The 24,110-nt window shown below is 39.8% G+C and overlaps 1 protein-coding gene across 1 annotated transcript in view; it reads right to left on the bottom strand.

Annotated features, from left to right (window-relative positions):
- Positions 1–248: 248 nt before the first annotated feature.
- Positions 249–24,110, bottom strand: part of PTCHD4 (patched domain containing 4) — a 212,212-nt gene continuing 188,350 nt past the window's right edge. Inside the window, exon 3 of the mRNA XM_040249492.1 lies at positions 249–2,683. Within this exon, the coding sequence (XP_040105426.1) occupies positions 1,050–2,683 (1,634 nt within the window). The 3' untranslated portion in view covers positions 249–1,049. The remainder of the gene's footprint in view (positions 2,684–24,110) is intronic.

Raw genomic sequence — 24,110 nt, 5'->3', positions numbered from 1 at the left:
TGAGAATACTGTGACTATGGAATACCTCGACTTTCTCTCTCTCTCACACACACACACTTGTGCACCCTTATACACATTTGTATGGACAATACATGCTCATTTGCAGTGGGTGAGCTCCCTAAAAGCAGCTAAATCAGCCTTCCAAAATACAGAGAACCATTTTAAGCCAATAAGAAGCCATGGTAAATATTTAGCACTAACATGAGATTTGAAACCTTGCCCCCATGGCAATTAATTCAAATGCCTTTTGTGTTTTTTTGCCAAGTCATCCAAAGCAAGAATCTCAAAGATTGACAACATGGTGTATGAATCTAATGGGCCCAAATCGGTTTATTTTGCCTAGTGCACAGTTGAACAATGTTCTTGCTGCTGCACCACTTGAGTTGATGTAGAGTGGCCATTAACATATCTAGATTTGGCTAAGGCTCATTGGACTCTAAAGAAAGGCTAGCCCACCTGCAAATGGGTACCTCTCTCCACACAGACATCGATGTACACTAAAGACAAATCTATGTATATGTATATGTGCCATATACATATATATATACGTAAAATGAGTCGGGAAGTCCTTTGGTTTAGACAGGATTAGATGTGTACTTCCCAAGTGCATAGGTTTCCTTTGACCAACCTATTCAAAAAACAAATATGAAAAGTGCCACGGCAATTTTGACATTTCTGAAGTCTTCTCTGCTATTTGGAGGCCCTCATCTTCTCTACTCAATCTCTCCTAAGCATTTTATTTTTCAAAGTAGCTGTTCCTTTTGCCTTCTAACACTCCGTCGATTTGTCTGTTCCTTGGAAGAGCTCTTAAGATCACATCCAGAAACTTATCTTTAGTGGAGAACAAGGTTTCAAAGAGCTTTTTACCCTTCTTTGAGTCCCTCTTGCCCCCCTGGAAGTGGACACCTTGACGTGTTATAAATAATTCACTCTTCATCTGACTTGCCTTGTTACCCCTGGCCAGCCCAAGCAGCTGAGGTCTGAGCTTTATCGGCCCTGCATCATTGTGTAATACTGGAAAAGAAAAATAATCCATGAGTCTACACCCTTCAGACGGTAGTGACGTGATCAGGGTTCTCTTGAATTTCTATGCATTCGATTTCCTCTCTCTCCTTTCGTTTGGCACGTTTCTTTTTCTTGTGGTGCTTTTTAGAAGGGGGAAAAAAGGTTAGGAACACAGGCAAGATAACAAAACAGTGCAGAAGTGTGCAACTCCCGGTGAGCAGCAAGCATTTGAACAGTGTGAAGGTCAGATTCGAAGGCACAAATAGGAGGGGGACCAACCCAATAAGAAAAGAAGTAACATTTTGCAAAATGGCTGTCCCATGCTCTTGAAGGGAGCTTTTTATACATTGTGTTCGGGTGTGCTCAGTTGCTAATACAAACGTGTAAAGCAGTGGCGCACAGTGGTCAATGGCAAAATTGAAAGTATAGATAAGGCACAAGATAGAAATGCAATCCATGTCGACGTTCCATAGTGTCATTAAGCCCAGAACGCCCAGCTCAATTGAGGTGACGCTAAGAATTAGCCAGAAGTTTCCCAGAGGGTGGATCACTAGGAAAAAAGTCAGGATTAACACCAGGAGGACACCAAAGCCTGCAATCAGAACAGGCACAGTGACAGATAAGCTGTAATGGTCCATGAACACGAAGGAGGGGTTGAACACGATGAACCGGATGCTCTTTGACAAGGACAGAGGCCTCAACTTTTCCAGCACTTCTATGACTTCCTTCTGCTTGTCTCTGCTTGTCCGGGCCACCAGATACAAGCGAGAAGCAATGATGTTGTTTTCATCTCCTGCCTTGGAGAAGATAATATCGTTTCGAAAATGCTGGAATTCTGGCTTTTTTAAAAATGAACTTTGTAGGACACTAATAAAGTCACTCTTGTTACTGGCACTGATGTTGCTCGCTTTCAGGAACTGGTAATACTGCTCCACCCAGGACACTGCAGTGAACCCACTACAGAGTCTCCGAAGGTCCTCCTGGACACTGTTGTTCCAGTACTCGAGGGGCTCGTAGACGTAGAATCCTATCACAGGGCTGTAGTTGCTGAAATATTTCTGCTGAACCATGGCATAAGAAACGCTTGGGGAATCGCTGGCTAGTAGATTGATGATGTTGGCCCCATCACTGATCTGCAAGCACCCCATGAAGGAGAAGGAAGCGTAGATGAGATAGAGGATGACCACAAACGGCTTCACGTAGATATTGGTAATCCATTCATTGTAATGTTCACGGAGGAAGTGCTGAATAAAGTGGTGCTGGTAGGGGTTCGCCTCGTGATGGGATGTCTGTTGATGTCCATCGCTCATCACTGTCTGGAACCACACAGGCTTGCGGCCCAGGTATTCTGCAGAAGGAATCTTACAGCAAAAGATGCTGTGGTAGCGGTTTTGCTCTAGCTGGCCAGCAAACACGAGACACGAGCCAAAGAAGGAGAAAACGTAGACGTAGTTCAACAGGATGGAGACGCACATGTTCTGACAGAAGACCTTCACAGCCTCTATGTTGGTGAACGGGCTGGCACCCATGCCAAAGGTGATCAAGTACAGGGAGCTGGTCATGGTATAGGTCACCATCACATCCGAATAAGCATCTGCTACCCTGTCTTTGAAGGGCAAATTCTCTTTGGTTCTCCGCCATCCAGATAGAAGCTCAAATACTCCTTTCGTTCCATGACCTAATTTAAAGAGAGAAGGAAAAGAACAATTGTTTTCATTGCTTCCTATGGTTCAAGTGGATTCTTTATAGCTTATCTATGCTAACCAGTATGTCACACTCTAATCTTCAAAGTGCTGTGATTCTCCTATCCAGGTCTCAAATTTCAGTTACATACCAGGATGTATTTGATTCATGTCTCTATGTTAGTCAAGTCCAAACTAATCAGTATTCTGGGAAAAAAGAATCATTTATTGTCTCTTCTATTAATTTGACAAATTATAAATGCAATGTGACACTATTTCATGATTTCCCCCTGCACACATACTGTCTCTCTAAATGGATCATAAGTCATCAAGGGCAGGGGCTATTATTCACCTATCTTCAAATGCTGCTCAACATAAATTCAGTGCTTGATCAACTGATGTATTGACTGATAGTCCCCAAGCTCCATCTCAAACTGACTTATATGCTGATTTGGGAAATTTTAAGGGGATTTTAAACACTTGAAAATGGCTTTAAATTGATTTTACAATGTTAATAATCTGCTTGATAGCCAAATAGCTTACAAACCGATTCCTATAGATTTGATTAATTAACATTGGATGTGAGTGAGGAAAAAATCTGCCAGGTCACACAAAATACAGAATAAGACCTTCTCACGGAGAGATCATAGCAAGCAGTTCCTCAGAGAGCTTTTATTCACAAAGAGTGGATGATGACTAAATGTTTGACTGTTCCATTAAAGTGGATGGAGAATGCTTCTTTTTAACCAGTTTCTGTACACATTTTGATAAGGGTAAACAGATAAAAGGTTTATTCAAGAACTATTCCTTGAGCACCTATTATGTGCCCGATACAGTTAGATATTGAGCTTTTTTTCTTTTTTTTAGGAGCTTGACAGTTCTTAAGATACCATCACTTGCTTCTTTACTAAAATAACAGAGAGAAAGCAGCTGGGAAAATAAAAGTATGATACCATATCTTTAATTAACCCTTTTTTTCACTTCTCTGGATTAGCTCTGTCAGTTAACACCCAGGAATAACAACTGGAAACTTTCTGACTGATTGGAAATCTTCATGGATCACTCTTGCTCTTGTAGGATTATCAACACTACACACAAACATTCTCTATGAATGGATACAAGCTGTGCTTGGGCTGTTCTCCAAGAAATTCATTAGAGAGAAATGTAGTTTAAAGGCACAAAATGACCTAGTTTAAGCAATCCTAGAAAATAGACTTGTGTGGCACCTGGATATTGGAGCTATGTGTTACCCAATTCATTTAGCAGTGTTTTAACAAACCGATTGTAATGGTTTAGGGTCTTAGCATAATCACTGATTTTGTGTTGTTGAAAAGAGTTGCTAATTGGTCTCTATAATGCTTCTACTTCTTTTTTAGTTTTATTTGGGGCTGCAGTGCACGCAATTAAAAACTATATTTCTCAGCCTGCCTTTCAGCTAGGGGTGGTTCACATGATGTACTTCTGGGCAATGCAATGCAATTGGAAGTCATCTAAGGATGCTTATTAGAAAATCAGAAGGGACTTTGTTCTAAATGGCATCATGAAGCCATCAATAAGAACCAAGGCCTACTTTCCTCTTGGATTCTCATTAAAGAAAACAAAATCTCTGTTTGGTTAAGCCACTGTAATTGAGGCTATTATATGCAGCTAAATATTTTCCCAGCCAACAAAACTTTATAGGTAAGTTCACATTTACCAAAACCTCTTTCATGGGTATCTAAGAATTCTCATTTTATAGTTAATTTGACTACAGTATATATAGGTTTAAAGGTATAAATGCTAATTTTTTATTTTAAAGACACATTGGTTCATTCTTCTCGGGAATTATTTTTAATTAATTATCAATTGTTATTGCATTGGAGGTCTTTTTGTCCACAGTATAAAACCTATTCATTCTGCAATGTTATTTCTTCTGGGTCTCCAGTCAGAAAAGATAAGTTTATCTTAATGATTAGAAAGGGTTTTGAAGAGTATATTTAAGTATAAGGCAAAATTTTTTTTTTCAGTCAATGATCTATTTTTTTTGGAAACTAATTACTAGCTCTACATCTATGTGTACTGAATTAAGTTTAACAATTCTGAACAACATTAATTATTCATTTCATCTTCTGTAAGACTCCTTGACCAAATGGAATACTTGTTCTCTGATTCTCTTGACAAAAACATAATACTAGGATATTAGTTACAGTAATTAAAATCATTCTTTAATTAGAGGACTTCTCTTTTGAAATGAGGACTCTTGCTATTTTTGTAGTCACAGTGGGGAAAATGCTACCTGAGGCTATGGCTAAATCTGGCTTGTCCCTGCTTTTGGCCACTTTTATGGAGTATTAGGTACATTATATAGGCCAGGTTGTTGCTTTATATAGTAGAAGGTCTGTACGTGTGGGAAGATGAAGCTACCTCCTTTCAGGTCAAATAATCACTCTGTGATGAAGACTGAAGACACAACTTTGGGGATGGCATGTTTATCCCATTCACAGGTTTAGATATTTTACAAGGTTTTTGTTTTTTCTTAATTTTTATTGGAGTCCAGTTGCTTTACAATGTTATATTGTTGCTGTTTAGTCACTAAGTCATGTCTGACTCTTTTGTGACCCCAATCTGCCAGACTCCTCTGTCCATGGGATTTCCCAGGCAAGAATACTGGAGTGGGTTGCTATTTCCTTCTCCAGGGGATCTTCCCAACCCAGGGACTGAACCCAGGTCTCTTGCACTGCAGGTGGACTCTTTACCATTTGAGTTATTAGTTTCTACTATAAGCAAAATGAATCAGCCATACATATACATATATTTCCTCACTTTTGGACTTTCTTCCCACTCAAGTCACCACAGTGCATTAAGTAAAGTTCCCTGCACTGTACAGTATGTTCTCATTAGTTGTCTATTTTATACATAGTATTGATAGAGTATATATGTCAATCCCCATCTCACAGTTCCTCCCACCACCTGCTTTCCCCCTTGTTAACTTTAACCATATATTTCTTCTATGTTTGTGTCCCTTTTTCTGCTTTGCAAATAGGATCATCTATACCATTTTTCTAGATCCCACATATGTACATTAATATATTTGTTTTTCTCTTTATTACTTTACTCTGTAGAGTATTCCTAATAATACACATTTGATTTTCACCATAATTAAATAAGTTTCACCATAATTAAATTCCAACTGCAGTTCAAATCTACTACCTGCTCAGCCGGGTAGTTCTCTGACTCCTTATCAATCTGCCTATGAAAGTTATGACCAACCTAGATAGCATATTCAAAAGCAGAGACATTACTTTGCTGACTAAGGTCCGTCTAGTCAAGGCTATGGTTTTTCCAGTAGTCATGTATGGATGTGACAGTTGGACTGTGAAGAAGGCTGAGCGCCAAAGAATTGATGCTTTTGAACTGTGGTGTTGGAGAAGACTCTTGAGAGTCCCTTGGACTGCAAGGAGATCCAACCAGTCCATTCTGAAGGAGATCAACCCTGGGATTTCTTTGGAAGGAATGATGCTAAAGCTGAAGCTCCAGTACTTTGGCCACCTCATGGGAAGAGTTGACTCATTGGAAAAGACTCTGATGCTGGGAGGGATTGGGGGCAGGAGGAGAAGGGGATGACCAAGGATGAGATGGCTGGATGGCATCACTGACTTGATGGACGTGAGTCTGAGTGAACTCTGGGAGTTGGTGATGGACAGGGAGGCCTGGCGTGCTGCAATTCATGGGGTCGCAAAGAGTCGGACACGACTGAGCCACTGAACTGAACTGAACTGATGATCAGTCTTTCCAAGTTTTGTTCATGCTATTTTCTCTGCTTTTCAATACCTTCCCCTGATTGCTGCTTATGTTGAAATTCTACCCATCAGTCTGTTAATCCAGTTCTCTTTTCTTATAGCCATTTCCGACAATTCCAGACATACTGAGTTTTTTTTCTGTTTCTTAAACTCCTATTGCACTAATTTGTTACTCATTTTGGCATGCAAACGTGTGTTGTTTTGCTCTGGAACAAAATGATTTTCTCAGGACATGTTCTATCTTTTTGGTTAGATTGCCAATTCCTCAAGGTCAGGGAATGCTTTTTATGTTACTTTTATACTCCGCAGAGCATCTGACAAAGTGATAGATGCTCACTAACCTCCTTCTGAATTAAATCAACCGTAATTCTTGATTTTAGATGGGTCTAGAGAAATATGCATCTTAATTATTAATTCAAAAATTTACAATGCATCTTTGTACCTATATTAATTGTGTTCAAAAGAACTATACACTTTAAATTCAACTCAACCCAACATATATTTATTAGAATTTGTTAAGACATGAGGTTCTTACTAGTCAATTATATAAAACTTAAAGGTAAACAAGAAACACAATCTTTTCCAATATCCATCAGTCCAGAAGTCATTTTTATTTGGGTAATTCTGAGACAGTGTTAGAAACCATTGTATATGTTGTAGGATGTCTTGAGGCATCCCTGACCTCTACCACTAGATGCCAGTAGCACACTCTTCAGCTATGACAAGCAAACATGTCTCCAGACGTTACCAAAGGCTATCTTGGGAGACAAAATTGCCCCCGACTGAGAATGATTGGTTTAGTCAAGTGAAAAACCAATATTACCATAGACACATATGTTTTAATCACCTTTTCTCTGATTATAAAAATAAGACACATTTCCATAAAAAATTGGGGAAAATGGAAAGAAAGTGGTGAAAAAAACCCTCAAAGTCCCCAAACACAGATAACTGCTGCTAAAAATTTTGTGCACTTATTTTAGCTACATATGTATGTACGTATTAACCTTATCTCTCTGTCTAACCTATCCATCCATCCACCTACTCACCCATCCATCTATCCAGACAAAAAACTGTTTACTAATTCACAGATCATGGCTCCTACAAGGAGAAAGTAGGGTTTGGAATTATGTTGTTGATCTGTCCAGATGGCCTGTTAACTACAAGGATCCTGTTGTCTAACTTAGTTTCTTAACTGGTTTTCATTCTGAGGCTAGAGTCATTTTTTGAACATCTGCTCACCTGAAAGAATCCCCAACTGTCACCGTAGCTTTTAGAAAGGGTCTTATTCACTATATTTTCACCCGTATTCTGAGAGTCCTATTTCAGTTCAAACAACTTACCTGAAACTAAAATACTGGTATCTACTCAAAAGACCATCTGAGGTGATGATGCATGAAATATACCCAAGTGTGACTTGCCCCACTGAACAACAATGTGAACTAATTCCATTATATTGCTCCCTGGTACCCCAGTCCTAACAGTTCTTTACTTTTGTCTCATTCCCACCAAAATCCTTAATCCTCAGCTAAGGCCTCAGTTTGTTTTATGAACAACAGTGTTCGTGTTCTTGAGTGGTGAAAGCAGCTAATATGCACATGTCTAACTTGCATAATATGAAAAGAAGGCTTGCACTCTTGTTAAGTAGAGATGTAGGCCGTGTACTGTGAAAATACAGCTGATTCTCTCTGAGAGATCAGGGAAAGCTCCTAAAGGTGTTAGTAAGCAGACGATTATGCCAGTGGTGGTCTAGACTGATGGAATAACATGAATAAAAGCATAGCACTTGTAAATTAAAGGAAGGTAGTTGTGTTTTTAACATTTATAATTGATTTTTTTTCTCTTGGCAGAGATAATCTATTGCCCAAATTGCACACTTTATTTAATGTTTCAGAAGAAGACTGCCAAACTTTGATCATAATTTCCTCCCACTCTATTATAATAATATACATTTGCAAACTATATTAGAATAAAATAACAAGTATCTGTCTCACCTGGGTCATTATTAGATAGCCGACATTTATTTTGATATAGGTTCATGAAAGAAAAGAGAGAGAACTCTTAGGAGTAGAAATGATTTGGACAGAATTGGAACTGAGAGAACAATGCAAGGATGGAAATGAATACGAATAAAATATTTGCATGTGTATGTGTGTGTTGAGTGCAATAGTGCGGTAGTTTGAGCATTCTTTGGCATTGCCTTTCTTTGGGATTGGAATGAAAAGTGACCTTTTCCAGTCCTGTGGCCAGTGCTGAGTTTTCCAAATTTGCTGGCATATAGAGTGCAGCACTTTCACAGCATCATATTTCAGGATTTGAAACAGCTCAACTGGAATTCCATCACCTCCACTAGCTTTGTTCGTAGTGATGCTTTCTAAGGCCCACTTGACTTCACATTCCAGGATGTCTGGCTCTAGATGAGTGATCACACCATTGTGATTATCTGTGTCATGAAGATCTTTTTTGTACAGTTCTTCTGTGTATTCTTGCCACCTCTTCTTAATATCTTCTGCTTCTGTTAGGTCCAGACCATTTCTGTCCTTTATCGAGCCCATCTTTGCATGAAATGTTCCCTTGGTATCTCTAATTTTCTTGAAGAGATCTCTAGTCTTTCCCAATCTGTTCTTTTCCTCTATTTCTTTGCATTGATCGCTGAAGAAGGCTCTCTTATCTCTTCTTGCTATTCTCTGGAACTCTGCATTCAGATGCTTATATCTTTCTTTTTCTCCTTTGCTTTTCACCTCTCTTCTTTTCACAGCTATTTGTAAGGCCTCCCCAGACAGCCATTTTGCTTGTTTGCATTTCTTTTCCATGGGGATGGTCTTGATCCCTGTCTCCTGTACAATGTCACGAACCTCATTCCATAGTTCATCAGGCACTCTATCTATCAGATCTAGGCCCTTAAATCTATTTCTCACTTCTACTGTATAATCATAAGGGATTTGATTTAGGTCATACCTGAATGGTCTAGTGGTTTTCCCTACTTTCTTCAATTTAAGTCTGAATTTGGTAATAAGGAGTTCATGATCTGAGCCACAGTCAGCTCCCGGTCTTGTTTTTGTTGACTGTATAGAGTTTCTCCATCTTTGGCTCCAAAGAATATAATCAATCTGATTTCAGTGTTGACCATCTGGGGATGTCCATGTGTAAAGTCTTCCCTTGTGTTGTTGGAAGAGGGTGTTTGCTATGACCAGTGCATTCTCTTGGCAAAACTCTATTAGTCTTTCCCTGCTTCATTCTGCATTGCAAAGCCAAATTTGCCTGTTACTCCAGGTGTTTCTTGACTTCCTACTTTTGCATTCCAGTTCCCTATAATGAAAAGGACATCTTTTTGGGGTGTTAGTTTTAAAAGATCTTGTAGGTCTTCATAGAACCATTCAACTTCAGCTTCTTCAGCGTTACTGGTTGGGGCATAGACTTGGATAACTGTGATATTGAATGGTTTGCCTTGGAAACGAACAGAGATCACTCTGTCGTTTTTGAGATTGCATCCAAGTACTGCATTTTGGACTCTTTTTTTGACCATGATGGCTACTCCATTTCTTCTGAGGGATTCCTGCCTGCAGTAGTAGATATAATGGTCATCTGAGTTAAATTCACCCATTCCAGTCCATTTTAGTTCACTGATTCCTAGAATGTTGACGTTCACTCTTACCATCTCCTGTTTGACCACTTCCAATTTGCCTTGATTCATGGACCTGACATTCCAGGTTCCTATGCAATATTGCTCTTTATAGCATCGGACCTTGCTTCTATCACCAGTCACATCCACAGCTGGGTATTGTTTTTGCTTTGGCTCCATCCCTTCATTCTTTCTGGAGTTATTTCTCCACTGATCTCCAGTAGCATATTGGGCACCTGGGAAGTTCCTCTTTCAGTATCCTATCATTTTGCCTTTTCCTACTGTTCATGGGGTTCTGAAGGCAAGAATACTGAAGTGGTTTGCCCTTCCCTTCTCCAGTGGACCACATTCTGTCAGAGATCAAATTGCCAACATCTGCTGGATCATGGAAAATGCAAGAGAGTTCCAGAAAAACATCTATTTCTGCTTTATTGACTATGCCAAAGTCTTTGACTGTGTGGATCACCATAAACTGTGGAAAATTCTTCAAGAGATGGGAATACCAGAACACCTGACCTGCCTCTTAAGAAATCTGTATGCAGGTCAGGAAGCAACAGTTTGAACTGGACATGGAACAACAGACTGGTTCCAAATAGGAAAAGGTGTATGTCAAGACTGTATATTGTCACCCTGCTTATTTAACTTCTATGCAGAGTACATCATGAGAAACACTGGACTGGAAGAAACACAAGCTGGAATCAAGATTGCCAGGAGAAATATCAATAACCTCAGATATGCAGATGACACCACCCTTATGGCAGAAAGTGAAGAGGAACTAAAAAGCCTCTTGATGAAAGTGAAAGTGGACAGTGAAAAGGTTGGCCTAAAGCTCAATACTCAGAAAGCAAACATCATGGCATCCAGTCCCATCACTTCATGGGAAATAGATGGGGAAACAGTGGAAACAGTGTCAGACTTTATTTTGGGGGGCTCCAAAATCACTGCAGATGGTGACTGCAGCCATGAAATTAAAAGACGCTTACTCCTTGGAAGAAAAGTTATGACCAACCTAGATAGCATATTCAAAAGCAGAGACATTACTTTGCCGACTATGGTCTGTCTAGTCAAGGCTATGGTTTTTCCTGTGGTCATGTATGGATGTGAGAGTTGGACTGTGAAGAAGGCTGAGCGCCGAAGAAGTGATGTTTTTGAACTGTGGTGTTGGAGAAGACTCTTGAGAGTCCCTTGGACTGCAAGGAGAGCCAACCAGTCCATTCTGCAGGAGATCAGCCCTGGTATTTCTTTGGAAGGAATGATGCTAAAGCTGAAACTCTGATGCTGGGAGAGATTGGGGGCAGGAGGAGAAGGGGACAACAGAGGATGAGGTGGCTGGATGGCATCACTGACTCGATGGATGTGAGTCTGAGTGAACTCCGGGAGTTGGTGATGGACAGGGAGGCCTAGCATGCTGTGATTCATGAGGTCGCAAAGAGTCGGACACGACTGAGCGACTGAACTGAACTGAACTGTGTGTGTTGAATATTCCAACATTCTTCAGGGATGTTGTTGGGGAGTCCTCTTTCTAAATGAAGGAAAATGGAAGGTTTGTGCAATAACTTAGCTGGATGGTTGCTAACATATCATATTTAATAGTAATTTAATAAATTCTGCTACTCACAATTGAGAAATGAGAAAATGAAGAGTATATAGATTCTTATCCTTAGTCATGGCAGTGCAGGTCAGCCAGAGGAAATATTTTAACAGATTAAAATATTAAAAAATAGATTTTTGCCACCAAACACAACTCATTTCAGTCCTAGGTGAGGTGAACAATATTCAGGACTGTTTATAATCCTATCTGAACCCCAAGCAATCACTCTAATAAATAAATATGATTTCTAAAGTGAGCTGGATCTTCTCTGAAAACTGATTCCAACTCACATTTTATAATATTTCTGTAAACTCTGGCACTTCCAGTGTAAACTTTTACACTACAATATGACAGTGCTACAGGAGATTCTCTTTGGTTCATGGCTAGACTGAAAGTGACTTCTTTTAAAGTAATGATTTTCTCCAGTACATCTAATACAAATTTTACAGTTGTCATTTTAATCTCAAACCCAATCTCCCCAAAATCAACAATTCCAAAGAAAACAGTTTAAACAAGGATAAAATCCAATCAGAACTAATTGTAATTGACCCAATTACTGGGGTTTTCTTTGATATATATATGGCTGTAATACACTTCTTGGTAGACTTCTGATTCTTCCTAATTCTGTTCTGAAGATGAACTGGTGGGTTTAACCCTTTCACTTGAACATGGTAAGCCCTCAGCAGGTCATGAGAGTTTGACATCTCCTATTGCAACAACATTAAAAAAAAAAAAAAAAAAAAAGAGGTGAAAATAATAGTCCTCACAACTCACTCCAGAGAAAACTTTCTACTTTCCCTGAGCAGTTATTTCTGCTTTGGTTAACCATGTGTTCAGCAGTTGTGTTTGTGGAAATCACCACTAAGCTCTGGTGGGAAAAGTATTTTGATTAAAAAAAATTTATTTATTTTAATTGGAGGGTCATTACATTACTATGTTGTGGGTTTTGCCATACATCGAAATGAATGAGTCCCTGGTGCACACGTGTTTCCCCATGCTGAACCTCCCCTCCCATCCCCTCTCCACCCCATCCCTCTGGTTTGCCCCAGAGCACCGTCTTTGAGATCTCTGCTTCGTTTTGATTTTTTATTGGGCTTCTAAGCTATGTGAGCCTTCTAAGCTATATGACATTTGACCTGGAATGCCAGCTTCTGATGGAGGAGGGAATGGCAACCCACCCCAGTGTTTTGGTCTGGAGAATCGCACTGACAGAGGAGCCTGGGGGGCTACAGTTCATAGGGTTGCAAAAAGTCAGACGCAACTGAATCGACTTAGCACACATGCACGCCAGCTTCTGAATGCACCCTGGTTCCTACTCTCTTTCCCACCAGAGCTGAGTTGGCTTTTGAGGGCAACTCTGAGTTTATCTTTTCAGATTTCCTTGCTGCAGGAACTCAGCGCTGCCAAGAGCTGAACTCCACCACAGAGCCAGCACGCACATGGTGGCTTGCTTTCTCAGTCTCTCCTTCACGCTGGTATTCCCATTCTGGGAGAAAGAAACTCCCAGGAAGCTTTTCATTTTCTTCCCAATGCGTTCTATGTCTTCCAGTTTTATGAAAGGAGTATATTTGTGAGAAAGGGGCAAGCAGCCCTGGTAGCCGGAAAGGAGTATATTTTTGAGAAAGGGGCAAGCAGCCCTGGTAGCCGGAAAGGAGTATATTTGTGAGAAAGGAGGTCTTGTTGCCTGGAACTGGTCTGGCCCTCACAGCTGGGTTTAGTGTTGCCCAGTTGCCCACAGATGGTCTGGCAAAAAAAGTCACATCAGACAGGACCATGTTGTGACCAGGGATAGATTGAAACAAAACAAGTCCACTCCATAGTCATGATTGAGCACAGACAAAATGCAAACAGTGTCCAGAACAAAACAGACCAAACATCCTTTCATCGAGACTGGTAGGATTGATTGCTGCTTTCTCTTTCTTTAAAATTTGTATTTATTTATTTTTGGCTGCACGTGGGCTTTCTCTAGTTGCGGCCAGTGGGGGCTACTCTCTAGTTGCTGTGTGCAGGCTTCTCCCTTGCAGTGGCTTCTCTTGTTGCTGAGCACGGGCTCTAGGTGCATGGACGCAGTAGTTGCAGTGTGAGGGCTCAGTTGCCTCTCAGCATCTGGAATTCTTTCAGATCAGGGAGGGGACCTGTGTCCCCTCATTGGCAGGTGGATTCTTAACCACTGGACCGCCAGGAAAGTACTGATTTCTGCCTCCTTATCAATCACACTTTTATCTTACTCTGGTCTTCTTGCCTTCTAGGTATAAGAACTGTTAAAGACAACTGATGAGAGATTTACCCTCTCTTCCTGACAGTAACTAACCATGCTGCCTTCAACCCTCTTCCAAATCACCTAACAAAAATCATAGACATCCATTCTAAAATCTTCTTCCCAAAATGCTTCATAGTCCCCAATGGTGTGTGTTCTTCCTGATTGCAGAGAGGCAATAAACCCAAATTTGTTCAATTATCTTAGTATTCCAGATGGTCTTTGGCTGGAAGACATTGATATTTTATACTAAATAAGTAGTTTTAGAAAATGAGTTAATTAAAATTTTTATTACTGTTGACTTTATAAATTGAATTCTTTGAGTGTAGGAGTTAGAAGTGTAAGAGTTGGAACAGGAGCACTGGGTGAGAGTTAATCCCTAGAGGATCTGAATTTTCAAACCGTGTCACTAATAAAAGGGATGGTTTTCTGGTGGCAGTAATATTTTAGTTGCATTCTCACTAAAAAGAGAAAGCCAGTTGGACATGTGGGTAGTGGAAAGATGCTCGGAAAGGAAGATAACATGGATGTTAAAACAGGAGAAGGAAGGAGGAGTCATGAGGAACAAAAAATCATTGCTTTAAGCAGAGAAGAGCAAGGAACGGGAGAATGACTGGTGGGACTAAAAACCTTACAATTGTCAAGAGTGATCCCTGGGTTGGGAAGATCCCCTGGAGGAAGGCATGGCAACCCACTCTAGAATTCTTGCCTGGAGAACCCCATGGTCAGAAGCGCCTGCAGGGCTACCATCCATAGGGTCACAAAGAGTTGGACACAACCGAAACGACTGAGCAAACACACGCAAACTAAACATAAGCATGTACTAAAAAAATAAAGACCTAGAGTAGGGGAATACATAAAAGCAAAAAATAGTAAGAACTTGAAGGAAAGAAAATAAAGATACTCTAAGTATTTACTGAGCTAAAGACATTCAAAGAACAAAAATTAGTTAGAAAAATTAGTTCATTCATTTGAAGGACATTGCCTGAGTGCCTCCCATTAGGAAGATATGGTAAAATGTCATCACTTTGAAGTTTAATCATTCCCATTTGTCCCATTTGAAAACCATATCATATTCATATGCCTGAATTTAATGGTTCATTAATTACGAGCTTCGGGGATCTTCTATCCTACAAAGAGGAGAAGTGATGATAACTTAGGATTTCTATAACACCAAGAGCTGTAGAATGCTTTTAAAATGTCTGCTTCAATCATTAAGAAACACTTTTGAAATGGAAAGACTCTTACTTAGCAAATTAAAATTATGCACAGTTGTGGTTTCTTATGAATATCACTCAAAAGAAAATCTTCAAAGTTGTAGCACAAATCCTTGATAAAAGCATAATGCTTCAAAGGGAGAGTTTTCTGGGAGCATCCTTCAAGGTTTTGCTGCCTTTCTTACCAATGAAGATAAATTTAACATCCCATGAATGAGAATTCTCTCTGAACAGAATGACCTGAAATCAGTGGAAACTCAATTAAACGAGAAGCTCAGGAATTGGATCATCTGATTATTTGAACCGTCATTAAATTAATCAACCAGAACTTCCTTTTTGATTCCATTTTTATTGGTTGATTAACTTTATTGGAAATCTTTCTAAAATGCATTAGACTTGTATTCCTCTTCTGCAACCAGTTCTTAAAACAAGGGGAAAAGGCATTATATGCAGCAATTAAAAGGACATACTCTGGAGCAACATATTTTGCTTCTTGTCTGGCTCCATCACTTTGTGATGTGTGGTTTGCGGGCGAATTAGTTTAACTTCTGTGTATTTCACTTTCCTAGTTTGGAAAATAGGAATTAAAAAGATACCTATTTTAATGGATTAACCTGAAGATTAAATGAAGTAAGAGTTGTAATACGCTTAGAGCAGGCTTGGAACCCAGGAAACACTCAATAAACACTAGTTTTTTTAAATTTACTGAGTAAGATACTTGAGGCTCGTCATCTTTATGCATCATTAAAAGGAGGTAATTTGGCATATTGGTTGAAAAATGGAGTTTTGTGGGTTTAAGCTTGCTCACTGTGCGTGTGTATTCAGTCGCTCAACTGTGTCCAACTCTTTGCAGCCCCACGGACTGTAGGCCACCAGGCTTCTCTGGCCACAGGACTTTCCTGGCAAGAATACTGGAGTGGGTTCCCATGCCCTCCTCCAGGGCCATCTTCCTAACCCAGGGATCAAATCCACATGTCCCACGTCTCCTGTGTTGGCAGATAGATTAAATCCCTGAGCCACCTAGAAATCCCAAGCTTCCTCACTACCATCTATTAGAAGTGTGACCTCGGCAAATAACGAACTCCATCATTTGGCTACATTGCCAATCTGTAAAATGGAAAAAACAAGCAATACTTGCATCAAAGAATTGCTGCGTTAAAGGAGACCCAGACACATGAATCTTTTTATACAAATACCTGGTACACAATTAGTGTGTCCATGAATGACAGCCAGTATTGAACAATATTATATAGTTGCAGAAATGTGGGAGTTTGCACTGACTGTATACCAAGCCTAGAAAAAGCTTAAAAGTTTTCTTCTGTGATGACTATTTTGAAATTTGCCTTCCCTGTCATTAGAAGTTCTTTACGGAAAAGTGCTGATTAATAGAGGTTTTTTGTTAACTGGATTTAACTAATTGTGGCATTCCTTACATGAATGCTCTTATTCAGGCTAAGCTGATAGAATCACTCTCATCCTGTAGGCAAGAAGCTGAAAGGGAGATTTCCAGCCACGAATCTGATTCATTCTGCAGCTCACAGAACAAACCAGACTCACCTCCAGAAAGTGCACCGCAGGGTCTCAGGGCAGTCAGCTCCATCGTAGCAGCCCCAGCGGGGCGCCAAGCAACGAGACCATTTCCTAGAGGGTCCTCTCTAAGCTAGAACTGGTGTCATTTGAATTTTTCCCTGATGAGTACAGGCTTTCTTTGCAGTTGAAAAGGCCCTCTTCTCACTGTATTTCCCTGTAATCTGTCCTCTTTCAGTCATCTACAGCTGAATTTAGCTCTATCACAGCATAAATTAACCAATAGGAGTCACTACAGAAAAAGTTATATGTTAATTCCAGAAGGCAGGGCTAGAGGACAATGGTTGGGCGGATAGCAAGCTAGAAGGGGGGCGCTGAGTGCAGCTCTTGTGTTCACGCCCCAGTTCACACCCCAGCTGCATCACTTCCTACCTCCACACCTTCAGCAGCAACCTCTCCGTGTCAATTTCCTCATTTGCAGATTGGAAAAGACCCTGATGCTGGGAAAGACTAAAGGCAAAAGAAGAGGGCAGCAGAAGATGAGATGGTTAGATAGCATCACAGACTCAAGGGACAAGAATCAGCAAACTCCCAGGGGCGTGCTGCAGTCTATGGGGTTGCAAAGAGCTGGACATGACTTAGTGATTGAACAAAAATCATGCACATCAAGTGTTTACCTGAGTCCTTGGAGCATATTAAAAACTCAATAAATAGTAGCCCTTACCTTTTATTTATGGTTGAACATTCATTTGGGGTCTTAGCTAAACGCTCACAGTGTAGTACAGCCCACTGCTGTATTTCATTCTTGAAGTCATCAAGAGAGATGACAGTGAATCAGAATAACACACCAGGCCACCAAACATAGCTTCAAGGAGTGAAAGCTGTATGAAACTCTTATTGCTGTCATGGGATAAATCTTATTCCTTTCTGTCTTGAGAATCCTCAGGGACTTTATCCTGACCATTTCTATTAGACAAAGAGTAATCAAGAAACAATGAAAAGAAAGAGTCAAATGAAAAACCTTTTCAGATAGCTATGACTCTGAAACAACTAACTGGACCTTGGAAGGATGAGTTTGTCCATTTGACCATCTGAAAGTTCTAATCTTAGAGACATAAGAAAACCCAGGAGTATTTCTGCAATTACAACAACAACAAAAACCCAAAGCAGGCTCACATTACTCTTTTCAGAGCATTTTTCACCTCTAATTAACTGAGAACAATTTAGGACCCAGAAATGTTAAGTAAAGAGCTGATGAAATAATGTCAGTAACTTCTAAAATGTATTATCTCTTTGACACTTTCTGAGATTTCTCAAGGGGTAGACTACATTAACTGGTATGGGAATCTTTAATAAAATAGAGGTCTCTCAAGGAAACCCATCAACTAATCAGCAGATATTAATTAAGCTCCTACAGCATGCAAATCATGGTTTAACTTAAGGGGTTAGTCTTCCATGAAAATGGAAATATGCCTGCGAAGATCCACTATGTAAGCATGGTTCTTCATTCCTTTTGATGAATAACTCATTCATATCCTTTTCTAAAATGGACCTGTATTGATAACGTGTGTGTTCCTGCCAAGAAGGAACCCATAAAGGAGGAGACGTACACAAAAGGAGTCCTGAGACGCATCATTGCATGTGAATCTCATGAACAGATCATTTTCCCCTTTCATTAAATGATTAGGAAATGGAGATTCAGAAGAAGCAGAGGCATGTAGAGTTTATAGAGTTATTTTGGCACTCAGAATCAGAACTCAAATTTTCAGTGTGTATACGCTGAATTTTTGTGACCCCAAAGACTGTAGCCCACCAGGCTCCTCCATTCATGGGATTCTCTAGGCAAGAATACTAGAGTGGGTTGCCATTCCCTTCTCCAGGGAATCTTCCCCAACCCAAGGGTCCAACCCATATCTCCTGCAGGTAGATTCTTCACTGTCTGAGCCACCAGGGAAGACCATCTCACCCTAAAGAGAGTAGACCATGATCTTGAGGGCAGTATCTGTATCTTACTTTGATTTTTATATGTCCCTTTCCTAAAGCAGTACTTGGTACTTAGTAAATATTTATTGTAAAATTGATTAATGAATGTGTGCCCCTGTGCTTCCAAGATTTCTGGTGTTCTAGTACATTGGAAAGGGAATACTTACACCTATTTCTCTTTTCCGTGAAGAGACTTCAGTTCTACTCTCATTTAGATAGTGCTAGAGAGGACACTGGAGAAGGCAATGGCACCCCACTCCAGTACTCTTGCCTGGAAAATCCCATGGACGGAGGAGCTTGGTGGGCTACAGTCCAAAGGGTCGCTAAGAGTCGGGCACGACTGAGCGACTTCATTTTCACCTTTCATTTTCATACATTGGAGAAGGAAATGGCAACCCACTCCAGTATTCTTGGCCTGGAGAATCCCAGGGTCGGGGAGCCTGATGGGTTGCCGTCTATGGGGTCGCACAGAGTCGGACACGACTGAAGAGACTTAGTAGCAGCAGCAGAGAGGACACTCCCATTCTTCCCTTTTTCTCTTTGACCACACTCTTTTTTCTAAGCACTAGCAATAGCTGATCTGATGGTGAGAGCCTGATAACACTTGTAACAATTTATCACTGGATTGGCCCCTATTCCTCTAAAACAATAAACAAGCTGAACCTCATTTCTTTTTCCTGCACTACTTGTATAACAGATGAAGAAGAAGGGTCAGAGCCTGCCCTCAGCTTTCTCATCCAGATAAGGCACAGCTCCTGGTGCTGCCCTTCTAAAGGAAGGCAGGTTATTCGTCTCTTTTCTGACAGCAACTGGATTTGTGAGGCAAACCACAGTCTCCCATGCAGTTGACTGTTAAGGAAATCTTAGGGAGGGATGCTTTGAAGACCTAATTCTCCTACAGGTAGGTGGGGGAAATATCTAGATTCATTAAGTAGGGATCACTGCATTGACTCTGGCCCCATATAAGGTCACCCTTCCAGCTTTACCAGGGACGTTAGAAAACAGTGTGTCTCCATTTATAAGGATGAAAAGTTGACTGTCCTTTAGCTCCCTGGGTGTATAGTCTCCACTGCATAGAAACCAGAGAGAAGGACAGTTGATTGGGTGAGAGGACTGATTTCCACACTCTGGCTGTGAGATGACCAGTGACAGAGCATAGAGCCTGGTGCTGCATATACAGAAAGCATATCATAGACATGTCATATCAAAGCTGCAGTTTGCTACTCATTATTATCAAATTCTTCCAAAACAGCATTTTGATTTTTTTAAACATTTTTTTAATGTGTACCATTTAATAAGTCTTTATTGAATTTGTTACAATATTGCTTCTGTTTTACGTTTTGGGTTTTTGGCTGTGAGGCATGTGGTACCTTAGCTTGCCAACCAGGGATCAAACCCACACTCCCCTGCATGGGAAAGTGGAGTCTTAACCACTGGACCACCTGGAAAGTCCCACATTTTATATTTCGAAACTGCATTTTAACTATCACAACTCTATAGCTAAAATTCTAGGGAACTTTCAGAATCTTTTAAGCTAATGTTAATATTTAAATGTCTTCTTAAGGAGTACCATTCCCACTATTTGACCTGACCCTATTCTTCTCAATTTTCTTCTCTCTGCAGTAATTAGACAAAACTGTAAAACATATATAGTGTCTAAGGAATCTGCTTCATGAAGAAGAATAGAAACATAAGGTCAGTGAAAGAAGGTCTCATCAATAGTGCTGGAGATTCAGGGTCATCTTAGTGAGTGCATGCTACCACCCACAGATCTTTTCAAGAAAAGAAAACAGAGTAAACACAAAGACCTGAGCTAAACAGCAGTGGAGCAGTTTGCTGATTGTAAAACTCAGTGGGAAGATAATGGAGCCCTCTACCTCCCAATCTAGAGAAAGCAATGGTAACCCATTCCAGTATGCTTGTCTGGAAAATCTCTTGGACAGAGGAGCCTGGTGGGCTATAGTTCAGGGGGCCTGTAAAGATTTCAGACACAACTGAGCATAGCACAGCACCTCCCAACCTGATGTAGACATCCTCCTAGTAAAGGCAAATTCACTCCAGAAAGACATGCCTCTCTTGCAAGAGGAAGACCTCTATGTCACTGTGCAGAAATAAACGGGAATGAGAACAGAATAGGAAGGAAGGACAGAAGGGAAGAAAGAGGAAGAAGAGAAATAAGTTTGCTTTTTAGGTCACTACTGGTGGTAAGGCCACTGGATGTCAGAATATCCCTATTTCTCTAGAAATAGGGAGACAGGTCAATTTCTCCCTGGAGAAGAATCCAGTGAAGGGCTTATGTGTGAAGGTTTCTATTTTTGGAAGAGTATTTGGTCCTGTAAGAGACAAGAAGTAAAAGACTAAAGCAGAACATCCAAGTGTTGATAGATCTAGGTCAAGAAGAGGCTCTCCCCTTTAGAGCATGGCTATAAAGTATTGCACATACCACAGATCTGGCTTCTCACAGTTCCCATTCTGTGAGTTGTCTTTTCACTTTCTTGATGCTATCTTTTGAAGTACAGAAGTTTTTAATTTCGAGAAAGCCCAAATTATCCATCTTTTGCTGCTTTTGCTCGTAGTGTCATATCTAAGAAGACTTTGCTTAACCAAGGTCATGAAGAGATATTCTGACATTTTCTTCTAAGAGATTTATTGTTTTAGATCTTTCATCTAGGGCTATGATCCATTTTGAGTTGAATTTTACTTATAGTGTGAAGAAGTCCAACTTTATTCTTTCTCATATGGATATCTAACAGTCCCAGTATCATTGGCTGAAAATATCACTTTTCCCCCCATTGGATTATCTAGGCATCTGTGTCAAAAAATTGACTATAAATGGAAGAATGTATTTCTGGATTCTCAGTTCTGTTCCACTGATCTGTATGTTTATGTTTGTGCCAGTATCACTGGTCCTCATTACTGTGGATTAATGGTAAGTCTTCTAGTCTATGAACATGGAATGTCTTTCCATTTACTTAGGTCTTCTAAAATTTTTTTAAAAAATAGTGTTTAACAATTTTCAGAGTGCAATTTTGTGTTGCTTTTGGTAAATTTTATTGCTTAGAAATTTATTCTTTATAATGCTATTTTAAATGCAACTATTTACTTTTTTTTTTTTTTTGCAGGCATGGAGGCAATTTTATTTGCCTACTGTTTATTTTTTTAATTAATTTATTTTTTTTACTTTACAGTATTATATTGGTTTTGCCATTCAATTTTGGATTATTCATTGTTAGTCCCTGGTGGCTCAGACAGTAAAGAATCCAACTGCAGTGCAGGAAACTGGTAGGTTCGATCTCTGGGCCAAGAAGATCCCCTGGAGAAGGGAATGGCTACCCTCCCCAGTATTCTTGCCTGGAGAATTCCATGGAATGAGGAGCTTGGTGGGCTGTAATCCATGGGGTTGCAAAGAGTCAGACATAACTGAGCAACTAACACTTTCGCTTCATTTTTCAGAAGTACAATTGCCTTTTATATACTGATCCTGCAATCTTGCCAAATGCTTTTATGAGTTCCAACCATTTTGAGGTAGATTCCTTAGGATTTTCTATAATGAGATCATGTCATTTTTGAATAGATATAATTTTGCTTCCTCCTTTCAATATGAATGACTTTTACTTCATCTGCTTGCCTTACTGTCCTAGCCAGAAATTCCAGTACAATGTTAAATAGAAATGATGAGGGTAGACGTCCTTGTGTTGTTTCTAATCTTAAAGGAAAAATGTTCATTTAAAAATATGATGTTAACTTTGGGCTTTCACATTTTTTTATCCAGTTGACAAAGTTACCTTCTAGTCCTAGTTGGTTGAGTGTCTTTTATCACAAAAGGGTGTTGAGGTTTGTCAAATACCTCTTCTACTACGTCTGTTGAGAAGATCATGTCGTTTTTGATCTTTCTATTGAGATAATGTGTTATATTAACTGATTTGCAGATATTAAACTAACCTTGAATTTATGGGATAGATTCTCCTTAGTCATGGGGTATAATCTTATTTATATGTTGTTGAATTTTGTTTGCTAATATTTTGTAAAGACTTTTTTGCGTTTATATTCAAAAGTAATATGGGTTCATAGCTTTCTTTCCTTGTGATATCTTTGGATTTGGAATCAGGGTAATACTGGCCTCACAGAATGATTTAGGATGTGCTTAATTCTCTTCCCTTTACATTTCTTAAATACAAAAATTGTTCCTACCTCTCATATCTTGCCAAGTAACCTTCTTCATTTTGTTTATAAATTACAGCATATCCAAACTTCCTCATCAGTCAGCACTTAGGAAAGTACCTATGTGATTTGAACCAATTTATTCTCATCACCAAACAGTATTTATAATGCTCCCACATGATTTGAACCAATTTAGTATTCCCGTGAGAGAAGTCAGGTGGGAGATGGTGAGAGATGGTGTGTATTACAGATGTACAGTGGTTAAGCACAAGAGGGAAGGAATGAGTGGAGAATACTGACCCTCAGCGAGGCAGAGAGCTTGGTTCTTAGATCAGAATAAAATCCCAGTATTTCACAAATCACTTGCTTATTATTATTATGGCTATTATCATTATTTTATATCCTACCTTTAGACTCTAAGAAGGGAATCTCTGTTTAATATTCTAAATCTTGCTTCTTTTTTTCTTCTTCCTACCAGAGGCTTTTTTCCCCCTCCCTTCCTCCTGTCTTTCTTTTTTAAAAACTAAATCTTCTACTGGCCTGAGATAAACACAGTGGAGATAACCCACTGATGCCTTAAAAATAAAATAAGCAGTTAATACCTAGTGTTAGAGTCTTATTTCCTTAGCTGAACTCTTATTTTCCACTTACTATTGTGAAAACTCTAGGGAATTAAAGATTTTACAAACAACAATAACAACAAATACCTTGTCTGACCTTGTCTGACTTTGGATAAATTAACATTGTCTGGCTCCTCTTACAAGATGAGGCTTTACTAAAATGCTTCATTTATAAAAAATATATATATTTTTAATTGAAGGATAATTGCTTTACAATATTCTGTTGGTTTCTGCTGCCATACATCAACACGAATCACCATAGGTATATATATGTCCCCTCCCTCTTGAACTATCTGGAGGTTCAAGCATTGTTGTAAAATGCTTCTGGAATTCTCAAGGAGGAAGAAAGGACAAACTTTTTTCCTTCTCTACATTCCTTAGGATTATATAACAACAATGTATTCTGCCTGAGGACAGTCTCTGGATTAAACCTTCTGGCTCAGTTTAGTTCAGTCGCTCAGTCCTGTCTGACTCTTTGCGACCCCATGAATCGCAGCACGCCTGGCCTCCCTGTTCATCACCATCTCCCGGAGTTCATTTAGACTCACGGCCATCGAGTCAGTGATGCCATCCAGCCATTTCATCCTCGGTCATCCCCTTCTCCTCCTGCCCCCAATCCCTCCCAGCATCAGAGTCTTTTCCAATGAGTCAACTCTTCGCATGAGGTGG

Source organism: Oryx dammah, unplaced genomic scaffold (genome assembly GCF_014754425.2).
Source record: "Oryx dammah isolate SB20612 unplaced genomic scaffold, SCBI_Odam_1.1 HiC_scaffold_11, whole genome shotgun sequence".
Lineage (NCBI taxonomy): Eukaryota > Metazoa > Chordata > Mammalia > Artiodactyla > Bovidae > Oryx > Oryx dammah.
Note: the sequence above shows the minus strand (reverse complement) of the source record. Positions and strands in the feature narration are given on the sequence as shown.